The following is a 14,535-nucleotide window of genomic DNA, read 5'->3' as shown; positions in this document are numbered from 1 at the left end:
TGTTTCAGCTGTATTTTTTTCTAATAATACATTCGTATTACATATATCCTTTATAAATGTACCTATCATACCGTGAAATATTTAGTTAAGAAAATTGTTCATTTTTCTGTTTCAGATGAATTTTTTTATAATAATACATTCATGTTATAAATATTCTTTAAAAACTCACCTATTATATCAATAAGAAAATTGTTAATTTTTTTGTTTCAGCTTTTTTTATCTGTAAAATATTTAATAATAACAAATACCTCCTACTATATGCTTAAAATGCCAATAATATGTATATAAATGCTTTCTACATGTTAATATTATCATAACAAACCTTTTCTGTTTCAGTTTCTCTTTTTCAGACAAATATATTGAATTATCCGTATTATAAAACCCCCATTATCCTCTAAATTTTACATTTATTTTATATAATGCCTTTTTTTCACTCATAATTTTCTGGGTTTGATTTACCCTGTTCTTAAGTTTAAATTTTATTACTATTGCGTTTTTTATAACTTCTCGAGCAAAAAAAGTGTTTTTTGAATAACAGTGCAGTTTAGTGTTTTTTAAGTATCACTTTTGTTGTATATCTACTTGACACATTTTATTTCACTACAACTTCAAGTCTTTCTACAGTTTTCTCAGTGTAAGTAAAATTTATATATCTCAAATGTTTATCATGTGTAAAGTAATTCCATAATTGTAAATATCCATGTACTTCTTGTCTCTTCCAAAATTTTTAGGTAAAACTTGTCATTTTTTAAAATATTGTTTTTTTAGTATCAAATTAAAAAAAAATTTATTGAAAAATCTAAATAGTGTTTCTGTGCCAAATTGATGAATTAGTATGGTACCGAGATAGGAAGATACCACTTTCCTTCTAGGTATAACTTGAGTTTAAGGCAACGATGGCAAATGTCCAAGAAGTAAAGTTGTATTTTGTGTCTCCAATACGTGTAAAATTTTGTAATTTATTCATTTTTTAACTTTACTAGGAACTTTAGTTTGATATTACGTTTTTACACGTAAATACGAATATCTTACTAGCTATTTGGGCCTTTCATAATTTGAAATAAACAAATTGTTTAAGGACCTATATTACCAAAAGGAGGAGCCATTTAGACTTTTCACTGTTTTTATGGGAAAAGTTTAAAACAAAAGCTTGGCTGGGCTTCACTGAAAGGGGCGAGGTCGGGGCCCCTTTCGATCATCAATGTTTAGAATGATTGTTTTACATAACTTTTTCAGAAAAAAAATATCTCTCTAGGCCCCCTTACAGTATAACTTTTTTTAATGTGTCCAAATAATATTGAACACATAATAATGTTGGTCCCACGGTGTATGCTGTAAAATTTTTATACTTATTTGAACACATCAATTTTACATTCTTGCACAAAATTTTGATCAAACAAGTTTTATCAATTTAATAAACATTTTTTACATACATCATTATTTGCTTGTTAAAATAAAACTTGTTCTGTAATCGGTAGATCAATTCAAATTTGTTTTAATGACTTTACTGTACAAAAATTTCTATACACAAATAGATCTTTGCAATACAAGAAGTTTTACATAAATACTACTGTACGTGTAATATATTTATTTTAACGCATTAACATATAAAATGATATCTACTCTTCGTGGTACATCCTCCACGTGTCCAATAAATGCTGTTTAATCTGTCCAATAAATGTTTTTATTTTTTGCTCCTGTTGAAAAATCAGAGTAATTTTTAATTTTTTAATTTTTTCTTTTATAGCTTGAAGCCAACACAAAACAAATGTTTGCTTTAAAAAATTCAACTTTCTAAATCAATCAAATAATTTCACTCACTTAGCAATGTTAAATACATAATACTTACGTACTATATTTCTCGTGAATATTACAATATAAAATTACAAATTACATTACAAATGACAAAACTTGATAATACTAACTTAAACTAAGTAAAATGAACTTTCTTCACACAAAAGTTTAATCCATATATCACAGTTCGATTCCCGATGTAAACGTGATTACAACGACTTGTTAATTATATAATGGTATGACGATGATTTTAAAATTAGTAATAATGTCGAAGCTGACATGGACTGTAAAAGCATAAGTATCACAATTTTTTCTTTTTTTTTTTTTTTTTTTCACTGATTCATGACAATAATTTTAAAGCTGGTTTTGTTATTTTTCAACGATCTCCCATAATTCCGAGTGCGAGAAACCGTTGATTTTAGCACTTTGTTTTTAAAGTACGTTCAAGAAATACAAGCTAAAAACAATGATTGACGTTAATACTTGAATATACTAAAGCTATAATAATAATAATAATACTCGATACACACGTGCTCGTCCATTATTATCATCGAATAAAAAATACGCAATCATGAAAAACTTGCTATCCTCATTTTAGTCAGGAAATGCACGTCCACTCAATAGTCCATAGTTACGAAAAAAGCAACTTTCTTTATCAGTTGACGAAGAAAAATGTACCTTTTGCACTCGTCCACAAGTATAATACCTGTGGTACAACATTCGGCTTCACAAGTATCTCACAGTACTTGGTCGCAAAATCAAACGTGACAACAAATGAAAAGAAAAAAAAAAAAAAAAAACAGAAATCACAAAACCGAGACAAAAGCAAAAGCCATCACGCACATGCAGGCCAACGTCACCTCAACCACGGGCGCAGCCGAGCTGGCAGCCCGCAGCTCGTTAAGGATGAGCGGCAACCAGTTGGCGATCGAGCTACGCACCTTCTCGTCCACCCGGTGGTCCTCCACCTCGTTTTCCCCGACCCTGTCGTCTAAACTACCGCTCGCCATCGTAGTCGTTGTCGTTTTAATTTTCGATCGATTGTCCTTCGACGGCTTGTAGTTGCCGCAACGCGGAAATCCCTCGGGCACCTGAGCAAAGTCCTCGTGCTCGCCCACCTTGAAGACCAAAGACATACCCACCTCCGAGTGGAACTCTATGTGACAGTGGAACAGCCAGTAGCCTGTACGAAAAAAAAACAAAAACAAACAAATTAATTTGCAAATCTCTTAGCCACCTGTCCTCGGTCCGCAAAATGATACTATATATTATGGCAACGAGTCGACTATGATTGTAATGAAAACGAAAAATGGGGATATCCTACCTGGATTACTGGCGTGAAACCGGATGATGGTGAAGCCGCCGTCGGGTACGGTGACCGTGTCTTTGATGGGGGCCCTGTCGAACCTCCTTTTGATGCGGCCCTCGCGATCGGCTCTTCTCACATCCTCGGCCGTGGTATTGCTGCCCAGCCTCTGTATGGCCATCACGCGGAAATCGTGGCCGTGAAGATGAAACGGGTGGTTTGCGTCGTACGGCACGCCTATACATGAGAAATCGCACTCTCTCGTGTTACATAACAATACGGCGTGAGTACCCGCTTGGGTAATGTATAGGTAAATGCGATAATTTGTTGGTGTGTACGACAACGTGTGTATATATATACTCTTTTATTGCGCGACACGCGTCTCTACAATATACCTACATACACGTGAGGTTCGTCGAACTTGTTTTTTTTTTTTTTTTTTTTTTTTTACACCCAATGAGCACATAGTACGAGCGTACGTAGGTTGTTGCGTGCAGCTTCTCCCGCTGCTGTTACACGCTGATGCTCGTGGATCGATTAACCGATGTGTGAATTATCGTCCTTCTTTTTACGCGTCATTTTATCTTGATATTGTGCGCTACAACGACATATACCTATACGTGTCATTGAGAAATAATGTGATTGAGAGCCAATTACAATGTAATTTCGACCCAACTTGTCATTCGTCATTTGAGCTTTAAATGTAAAAGACAGGATAAAATTGGAGAAATAGAACGAGCGGGCGCGATAAGGATTAATCGTAAAAAAGTAAATAAAAATAAATTAATACCCGCACGTGACGCGAAAAGCTCAGCGATCGAGAGAAAAACAGGTCATCGCGATGTGTGACATTTTCCACGTAACATCACACAATGTAATTATACACACGCGCGCAGTTACACGTATGTATAATCTAATGCAACGGTGCACGAGCAACACGCGCCTCTCGTGCGTATATATATACCAAGAAACATCGGTCTCTCCCTCATTTATCGGAGCAATTGCGATATTGTTTCATCTCTTTTTTACGTGTATTATACACATACTTGTGTAAATACGCGGTACGTGGCACACGTTCGTTCATCTATAGGTACGTATCACCTGCGGCCCTGGTATGTAACATGCAAAACTCTCGAGGCCGATCATGTAGTACGCACGACGGTTTTTCGTAACATTACTCGCTGTATATAGGTACTCTTTGAGAAATAAAAACAGCGCACAATAAAGATACCCCCGTTTTATACATACACGCGCACAACGGAGGTATATTACTCATCATCTTGTTGAACCATAGTAGTTTTCCTTGACGTTTTTGTTAACGCGTGTGTGATGTAAGTATGTAAAAAGATCGAAAAATGAAGATGGACAGGGCGTCCGTGTAACCTTGGCCATTCGTTCGAATACTTACTCTGCTTCGCCAAAAATCCTACAAGTGTATACATGGATATAATGACACGCTTTCGCGGGTGCAGGAGACGCTCGACCGAATCTTTCTCCGATCAACCGGACGGCAAAATTATACTTTCCAGCAGCATTTTCCACGCGCCGATCTTAAATTGGACGTGTTCGCGGAATAAACGCGAAAGAAGGAAAACACTTGGACGTACCTTCGTCAACGAGAACCAGTTCGACCAAACTGTTGAGTTTGACCTGTAACACGTGCGGACAGGCGCAATACTCGGTGTCGCAACCCTTGACCGTGCTGTCGTTGCAAAAGTGCCGAGAGTCTATCATGCCGGTCTGCGACATAAGCGGGAACGTTGGCATCTTCATCGATATGTGGTTCAGCTGCGGCATGCCCGTCTTGTGCTTGGCTAATTCGAACAAACAAGTTCATCAAAACACACATGTACCACAATATTGACAAACGCGTATAGGTAAACATAGGTAATGCAACAGGTGCGGTGGATATACATACCTTCCCGATACCCGTACAGGCCCTTGCGGTGGTAATCGTCACTGTCCTTTCCGTAAAAATCGTAGGAGATGTAAAACTGATAGTCGGGATCCCTTTCGACATTGGCCTCGCTGTTCTTGTCGAGAGCCTGCAGGTGCGGTATGCTCACCGAGTCCTCGGCCTCGGTTCCTTTGTTGAATGGATTTACTTGCTAATGAAACGCAACGATTCATCATCGATTCACACATCGTCATGCCTAATCGCAAGTCCACTTACTTTCGTTATGTCCTCGTTGTAGGGTATTTCGTAGGCAACGTCGGCTTTTGGATCCTCGTGAGGTGCACCCTCGTACCTGAGTATCGCCACCTGGTAGGCCTTTGTGAATTTGGGCGCGCAATCGAGCAACCCTCTGAATCTAATCCAGTAGTTGCCGATCTCCTGGTTCATTTCTACAATCACGTCGAATCGCTCTCCGGCGTAAGTGACCAGCGAATCGGCTGAATCGAGGGTAATTTATATCCAACCGACCAATTATCATTATTATTATTTTTACGTGGTGTATATATACTATATGCAACGAGATCTTTGTACCTTCGATCGGATCCACGTCTTTGCCGTCTGAGCTCGCGACCAACATGGTGTGGTTGTCTATGGACATTTCGATCGGACAGTTGAGAAACTCGGCGTTGATGATGCGCAGCCGGTACCTGTAATTCTTCGTACGGCAGCAGAAAAAAAAAAAAAAAAAAAGAAAAAACATTAAAACAAATATGAGCTACTGACTCATTGGAGTTACACACGTGTCGTATAATATACGCGTATAATGATTTTAAAAATTGTGTAACGGGCGTATTGTAAAGTGAAAATTCCGTAACTACACTCTGACGAGTGTAGTCTGGCGTTTGCAGTTATAATATATGTTGTAAACATTTATGGCCCTTGCGTTACCGGCATTAGCTTTATGGCCTATATTGTCTGTGTGGAGATCCAAGTGGTTTGAGAAACATTGGGGATAAAAACTTGTTCGCGCGTCGATCTTCGATACGAAAACTATTTTTTCTCCCTTGGAAAAAAATTCGGGTTGTTTTTTCTTGGTCCTGCAGTAATTAACGTGCATCAGGAGTTGCTTCAAAATGAGCGAATGGGTAAAGGTAAGTATATCCCAATTAAACCTGCGGGGAAGTTGTCGAACGTTCAGGTATGCTCGAAAAAAAGGCCAAATGCGGTGTTTGGAATTCGAGTAGTTGCGCGTTGCATAATGAGATTGAGATGATTGGCGTTTAATCGAGGCTCTCGTTGCTCAACAAGATTTATTTTTTCGGAACTGGATTGATTACGCCGTATTTTTGTAATTGGCGGCTGTACAATTTATCCCCAATTTAAAACCTATTCAGTAATATACACATTTCTGATTTGCTTTGCATATTTCTCTCAGATGAAAAAAAAAAAATCCTTATTTTTATGTCGTTTGACTTTTTCTTATCGTTTATTTAGTTTTAAAAAAAAAATTCCTCAAAACAATTGTAAACTCGATTTATCAGAATAATTGATTGTTTTTTTACGTAAAACGTAGTTTTTACATTTTTTAATATACATACACATATCTACTCGCAAGCTTCAATAAATAACAAAAAGCGATTGCATTCGCAAATATTTTTTCAAGTGTTCGAAACATAATACGGCAACTGTGTCACCGTAGCCGATTAATCATACTTGTTCCTGATAAAAATAACTGTCAATCTGTGTATAAAAACGCCAACTGACCTTTATCCTCAATATACGCATACGAAAATACCCACTGGCCCACCACAAATATGTACCTATGTGACGTTCGTCAAAACTGACTTTCGACACTCTAATGACCCCCAAAACAACAGTCTGACGTTTGCCATTGGGGGGGGGGAAGGAAAGAAATTCAGCGATCCTTAGAAACGTAATGTATATATCCGTATCCTCATACCTTCTTGACATTGAACGTGGCCGTGAGCATGTGATTGAGCGGTCCCTCTCTCTGCGTGCGATTCCCAAAGCGGCCCAGCCCGTTGATGATTACGTTGGGGGGCTTGTTGTCGCCGTTGCCGTGGTAATGGCCCAAAAACTTGACCAAGCCCATCTCGTGGTCCCAGTCGGACACGATCATGTGGTGCTCGTCGTAATCGTACAGGTTGCGCAACTGATCGACTTTCGGCGCCCGGCGCACTATCAACGCCCCGAACAGACCGTCGCCGCGTTGGAAACCTGAAAACAAAACGATCGCGCATTCTTTCATCCGAAAGCATCGCAGGCATGGATTTGCATCATCTTGCACCAAATCGTACCTATATTGTATGCACTGATTTATTTTCACGTATCGTATTATTGTCACAAAAATACTCCTTTCCAATCATTTAGTTTTGCAAAACTAATTTTTGTTTTTCATCAACAAAATACCGAGCGAGTCTTGCATGGATGCCAAATCCAAAACGCAAAATTCCCGAACGATGCGCCGGATATACCGCGCTCACGATAAACTACAACGTAACCGAGCCGTGACGCGTAACGCTTTCTCTCTCCTCCTGCGTTTCATCCGAGTCTTGTGCGCACATCGTTACGGAATCTCGGCGCTAAAAAGGGGATACACACCGGTGATAGCATAATTAAACATAATATATACACATCCCACCGCTTGTACTCGGAGAAACTCGGCGTTATTATCCAATCATGCACTCGGTGCAAACATGTGACTCTCGATTGCCTTTTTTTTTTCAATGATTTTTCCATAAATGACGCGCGTGCGCCGTATATTGTACTTTCCTTTCCTTTTTTTAATATCTTGTTGTCGTCGAGCGAGATGTTGGAGGGGTGTAAAAATAAAAAAAAACTTACCAATGTGCGAGTGCCAGAAATGACTGCCGGGAGTGGCTGCGATGAAATCGTAGCGAAACGTCTCGCCGGGTAGTATCGGGCACTGGCTGATGAAAGGGGTACCGTCCATGTACGGGTTTTGCCGGAGGTGTTGTCCGTGCCAGTGGATCGTCGTGCTATCGGCGTGTAGCATGTTTATCACGTCGACGATTACCCGGTCACCCTCGCACACCTGCATTTCGACGAAAATCACAAAAATTTTTTTTGTTTAAATTAGCCTCTGTCGTTGATTCATCGGCGTCTGACCGGTACACCGACTGTTTCCACTTGTCGGCCCTACATGCGTCACGCAACAGTGTATAAATATGTAGGTGTACAGGCACGTTACGACCCACGTGTGCTTATATCACGTATCTTTCACGCAGCTATTGTATACAGATACTTGCGATTAATCGATCGCAATTAAAATCGGCGTGAACGATAAATATGTTTATTTTCATGTACGCGCAAAAGCTACGGGATGCTCATCTGTGGTGTAAAAACTTTGAGATCCGTCGGGTGATTTATTTAGCCATGAATATTCATTTTCCGCGAGTATAAAAAAAAGGAACTCGACGATTATGTTCATAAAAACCGAGTTTTTCTCATTTTTTTTTTTTTTTTTTTTTTTTTACTCCACGTATAGCATCAAAACCTTTATTCGTTTCGAATAATTGGAATCGGCAAATATGACGCACGTATAACAGTCTAGTTCAGCGGATGCAACATAATGTGTATAATAATGAAGTAAGAAAAAAAAAAGAAAAAATCATTACACCCACTTGAAAAAGATTCATCGGCGAATGCACGAGTTTTTTTTTCTCATAGTAATTAACCACCTACTTGTCATTATATATGCAGTGAATTTATACTGCATTTGTTTTCCTCGTGTTTGCTTTTCTTATTCTATAACTATATTTGTTTGATGATGAAATTTTTTAGGTAAGTAAGGATGTACGAAAAGGGTATATATAACCCTCAATGCGTTTTATTGGGATTGACGACCTTCCGAATTAAAATGCCCCGATTTACCTGATTGACGCTTTCTTATTACCCATACCCGTCGACGACTCGTTTAAAAGCAGTATAAAGTTTTAAGATACAATTCCGCGAACTCGTTACATCACCACCGCCACCGTCATCGCGATATTATAATCGCCGTGACGTTAATGGACGCTCTCGCAAGTACGCACAATTATATGAAAAAAAAAAAAATCCCATAAGAGAGGCTGTGCATACGTGAGATCCCGGAACAAGCGTCGTCATCGAAGGACGCGGGATTCTCAATAGAGTCTTGATGATGTGTTGAAAAAAAAAAAAAAAAAAAATTAAAGTATACAACACACGGTGCAATTTAGTTTTATTGATGCAACCATGCGAATATATATGTATAATATATGTATGGCAAGATAGATCTAATCAAACATCGATACATGATGCGGGCGACGCACCTCAACTTTGTATAAAATTGTAGCGCGTCGCGGTATTATGCAAACTTGGGGAAATTAATCGAGTTTTTTCATTGTAACCACAATGACAATTAGTTGGAGCATTGAAATAATGTGACGCGAGTGTTGCACAGTGCAGGAGGAGGAAGTGATAAATATTTGTTTATCTATAATGCATGAATTGGCCTACGTAATATTGAGCAAGAAAATGTCGCATTGTTGTATATTATCGCTTGTTTCGTAAGAAAAAAAAAAAAAAAAAAAAGAAAAAAATCATGCAAACACGATTGACGATGTACTAAAAGTATTTGAAATTTTCTAAAAAAAAAAAAAAAGACATTTTTTAATATATTTAAAATTACAAATGGATACGCGAATCACAAAACTAAAACGCGAGGACCAAAATCATAAGTTGTTTGTTTTATCAGATCGTGCAATTTATAGCATCACTTTTGTATAAGTCTTCCTTCTAAACGAAATAATAAGTAATCAATAATTTTTATATTTCAAATGCTTGAATTAGCTTAGACAACAGCTTGAATCGCTATGTGGTTTTTAATTTCTCATGCGTAATCACGTCCGTACAGTTGATCTCGAGCGTTTCGAAGGATGAACGAGTACTTATTTACTCGTTTTTACGTAATCCTTTGGAGTAAAAAAAAAAAAAAAAAAAAAAAAGTCGATCAACGTAACGGTGCTTCACCGCAAAATTGAAACTCCATTACAATGGAAATTATAAAAAAAAAAAAAAAAGAAAAAAACCGTCATGGATGCAAAAAAGCTTTGTCCGTGAAAAAAATACATCGTTGGCGTCACGCGGACACACACACATACACATACGTACGTGCACGATCTGTCGAGAGGCCTTCGGAGGGTCGTGTGCCTTACTTAGTTTTCGCGCGCTCTAAAACTCGGCCTTAACGACGCTTGTCTACAATACAGAGTTTTGCATACACACATATATATGTGTGTGAACTGGTTGCTGAGACATTGTTCGCACTGCTGCAGGTGCGTATATGGCAATTTCGTTGATTTCTGTTTTCGCACGTACAGAGACAAGACAAGAGTACCGCGGATACGTGTCTTTGTCGAGTGACAGATAATTGCTTTGCCAGCAACCAGCGTATGATTTTATATTGCTCGTGCGCCCGCGAAACGATGAAAATTTATGGGTTTGACGTGATTTTTACCCTTTTTTCATTCACAAGTTGATTCACCGGATTACGGAGTCAGCGCATTTATTGAGACCGTCCGATAGATCGATATCGGACTCGCGATACAAAGGGTTGGGGCGGGCTCGATCGGTTGGCTCGTGATTCACGTCACGCGGATCTAATTAATTGAAATATACTCATAGATACGCGACAGACGGAAAAACGTCGAGATGTGATTTACGCACTTACTTGCGGTGCAGGCGATTAAAAGGAGAAGGAAAAAAAATTCCTATTACGGTTACACGCGTAGAATCGAATTTTTTTTTTTATGCTAAGTTAATCATTTGGGTGCTCTTTTTCTTCTTCTTTTCATGTAACTTGTCGTGCAAAAGCAAAAAAAATTACTCGGTACGAACCAATTGAGGTCACTGACTCGTAAGCAAAGCTATTTTTCTTTACGTCTTTACGCAATGCTCGTCAGTTCGGCACGATCATTTGCATCAATCTCGATCGCGACGAAGAGAGAAATATACCTAATGGAAAATTGAAAAGTCACGGTTGGATCTTCGTTTGATAAAATTGAGAAAATATAGCTGCAGGAAACACAAGTATATTGTGCCAACTTGCAAATCAGCATCGGGAATATGTTGATCAGCTCGCGCGGGAGTGTCCGTTGTCGTTAAAAAAATCGCAAATTCGTTATTAGCTCTAGAAAAAAAAAAAAAAAAAAAAAAAAAAAAAAAAAAAAAAAAAAAGAAGGAAAAAATTCAAGGATGCGAGTACACGATTACTAACTTCGATGGAGGGCCCGGGCATCTGTCTATTGACGGCGACTAGTGGCCGTTTGATCCCGTCGGCGGGTATGCAGTGGGGCCTGAAGCAGTCGGTGGCGTTGTTGGGGCAGTCGTAGCAAGCCTTGCTCATTGTGTGGTAGTGCTCGACGCGGAAGGTGTACCGGCATTTCATGGCCGGCTGGTTGTCCCCGCAGGCGCGCCGGCACGGGTGCTTCGACCAGTCTATCATGTCCGCGTTGTCCTCGCTCACCTCTTCCGACCAAAAGGGCTTTACGTTGTACTCGTGGTGCTCCACCACTACCGTTTCTGTGGGCAATAGATGGTTTTGTTTTTTTTTTTTCCCCAGATGCTTTTTTCTGTCATATGATATACAAGGGAAAGCCTGGAATCTCGCGTTATCCTCTTTGGAGTAAATAAAGACTATCAACCTTCTGGTATGTGCTCGTTTTAATTTTACTCGATAAAGTATGTGCATTTATTTCATTATATTCGGTCAATTCAAAAAAAAAATTTAATACACGTTTTTCTTTAATCAGCTATGCAATAAAATTTACGATATTCATTCGATCGGTTAGTTAATTAATAATAACTGTTGGGTTTCGTTAAATTCGTGTAGCTTTGGTATTTTAGACAATTGTACACCTGTTCTCGAGAAATGTTCACAAGTTTATTGACAATATTACATTAATTTTCATCGATTTGTACGCACAGTTGTAAGTTTTGCACAATAAAATGGTAATCTTTTGCAGATGCATTTATCATACTTCATTCAATTGAACGAAAATCATAAAGTTTACAGTTTTAATCTTTAAATCTGTAAATATTGATAAAATTATTAATGTATACCTTTGCCGATCAACTGATAATACTCATTATGAAGTTTACCTAAGCTCTCTTGCTCTCTCAAACTGTCTGTTAATACTTGTCCCTTAATACTTATTGATCGAGGAGGAATAACATTTTTTTTTTTTTTTCATTATTATTTTTCTTAATGCAAATTTAATTTTTCTAATAATTATTGATTACGCACTTTTCTATGGTGTTCGTGTGAAAAAAAAAAAAAAAAAATACTTACTCGATTGACTCTGTCGAGCGAAAATTATCTGAAGCAGCAAGAAAAAGAACAACTTTCCGCCCATCGTGTTGATATGCAAAGTATGAAAATTCACCCGATCAACTTTCAATCACTTGTCAAAATGTGTCACTAAAAATTAAACGAAATACCGTCTCTAGCAGTTTTATTTGATTTTATGTATTCACTACACGTACATCAAGTTTTTCCAAAAAAAAAAAAAAACGGCACAAAAACAAAATCTATTCACCGTCACATGTAATATATATATTTTTTTTTTCCAACAAAAAATTCTAACCAATCGAAGCCCTCGATAAAAAAAAAAAAAAACCAAAGTACAACACGGCGTGCAACTCCGATCGACTCTCAAAGCGCTCTTAAGCCGGCACGCGGTATATAACCAACGGCAGCGCCGACGACGACGGCGGTGTCCCACGCACGCACACGCATACGCGATAGACGCAGTTGAATCTCCGCAAAGAGGAAAATACGCGTTGCCTCGAGATTAAGTCCCGCACTGTCCGACTCTTCCATTCCCCCGTTGGTGTAGCCTTTGAGAGAAACGAGAGGGACAGTAAGTATGACGTCGAGCGTTTGTGGCGAGTATCAATGAAATCAGTCTATAGGTATATACACGTAGTGCACATTGCCGATTTTTCGATTCCTTTTTTTTTTAGGTATCAGGAGTAGGGACTTTTTTTCTGCTTTTTGCGCGTGGATGTGTAATTGTGACGGTGTCGGGGACTTTTTGCGATAGGAGAGTGAATCGCGAAAGTTGTTTGGGAAATCCTTGTTTCTGGATCGGTTAGTCACGTACGCGTTGTGTACAATTTTTGTTGTTGCCGATCATCCTGCATTTTATAATTAAATGTTCAGTTCAAATGAATCAGCTTTTCTCGTGAGTCTGAAATTTAATTTAGCATTTTTCTATATGATATCCTCCATAAATCCAAATAATTGAATTCGATGGTTCGTCGTGATTTTTGCAGGTGATTGAAAATTCAGTGGTACATTGAAAAGACAGCTCTTTCATTTTAATAATTTGAACACACGTGAGAATCCCTTACGGTTTATATTTCGATCAAGTTAATCGGTAGCCGTAACACATGTTGACCATCGGTTATACCTAATAATGACACATAGTAAGCTCTCCCGTTCAATTTTTCGAATAGCGTAACTTTAGTTTTTAGTAAACGTTGCAAATGAAATATTTTAAATGTTTTTTAATTATTATACTGACTCGGTTTTTCCTAAAAAAAATAAAAAAAATCGTCTTGTTTGCATAGTTTCATGGTAGTAATGTGGGGGTCACAAAAATACAAAGTTAAGTATTCTTTATTACAAGGCCGATTTACCGCATTAATATTTATAACAATCATAATATTGGGTGTATATAATAACACGAAGCTTAGCCAGAGTAGGCGGGAAATTTCACAGCTTAATTTTTACAACCCTTTAATTGAGTTCCTGCACTTGTCAAAAATATGTTCAATATGACGTATTATTAGGCCATAAAAATTATTTGGTTACGATACTTATCATCTTACAAAAAATTTTAAAAACACGTCTATAAAAAAGCATTAGCCCAAAAATTCATTTGCATTTATATTCAATTGTCGACGGAAAAAACGCCATCGTAATACCAGAACGATCGCAATAATTTTTATTAGACTATCAAGGGCGTTGGGAAAAACTTGTCCAGAAATAGAGCTAGACTTTGTGCTTATCAGCGGCAAACTAAGTTTGAGAGCTTTACTAGTGCTGTGTACACTTTGCGATATCATGTAGCAGAAAGAAAAGCATTTTTTTTTTTTTTTTCGCACCTTCAAACACGTAATAAATGCATGTGATCGGTACGTGTCACGATTAGTGAGACTACATGTATGTTTACCTCACGTGCACTTGTATGGATGAGACTAAAAATTGAACGGGAGAAGCGACCATTACCCAATGAATCTTAAAAAATTATGGCACTCGAAAATGGCCAAGTGATGCAATGCGGTCGATTATATCTCAATCGATTCGCGAGTCATCCCAATGAAAGCATCTAAAATCACCCGCTGTCTCTTTGGGGAGTATATAATGCAAGGTAAGAGCCGTTTAAATGTCATCGGGACAAAAGAAATGGAGAGTATTGGTTTGCGCACGTGTAAAGAGTAGGTACCCATGTATTCGTAAGAAGAGAAA

General features: G+C 38.1%; 1 protein-coding gene across 2 annotated transcripts; it reads right to left on the bottom strand.

The window, feature by feature from the left end:
- Nucleotides 1-1,879: 1,879 nt before the first annotated feature.
- LOC106642785 (multicopper oxidase 3) lies at nucleotides 1,880-12,777 on the bottom strand. Of its 2 annotated transcripts, XM_089588905.1 has the most exons (11): nucleotides 12,546-12,572; nucleotides 12,352-12,480; nucleotides 11,278-11,582; nucleotides 7,863-8,073; nucleotides 6,958-7,235; nucleotides 5,589-5,712; nucleotides 5,274-5,494; nucleotides 5,019-5,208; nucleotides 4,708-4,914; nucleotides 3,119-3,337; nucleotides 1,880-2,977 (listed from the first exon to the last, which is right to left on the bottom strand). In XM_089588905.1, exons 2-11 carry the CDS (start codon nucleotides 12,413-12,415, stop codon nucleotides 2,601-2,603), a joined length of 2,196 nt encoding a protein of 731 aa, XP_089445031.1. In that variant the 5' UTR covers nucleotides 12,416-12,480; nucleotides 12,546-12,572; the 3' UTR covers nucleotides 1,880-2,600. The 2 variants fall into 2 exon arrangements, with proteins under 2 accessions (XP_089445031.1, XP_089445025.1); XM_089588899.1 differs by having other exon boundaries at nucleotides 12,352-12,777.
- Between the last annotated feature and the right edge of the window lie 1,758 nt (nucleotides 12,778-14,535).

The sequence above is a fragment of the Copidosoma floridanum genome, unplaced genomic scaffold (assembly GCF_036245765.1).
Source record: "Copidosoma floridanum isolate Cflo_tuat_1 unplaced genomic scaffold, Cflo_Japanese_pri ptg000001l, whole genome shotgun sequence".
NCBI lineage: Eukaryota > Metazoa > Arthropoda > Insecta > Hymenoptera > Encyrtidae > Copidosoma > Copidosoma floridanum.
This window is presented reverse-complemented; position numbering and strand designations above follow the sequence as displayed.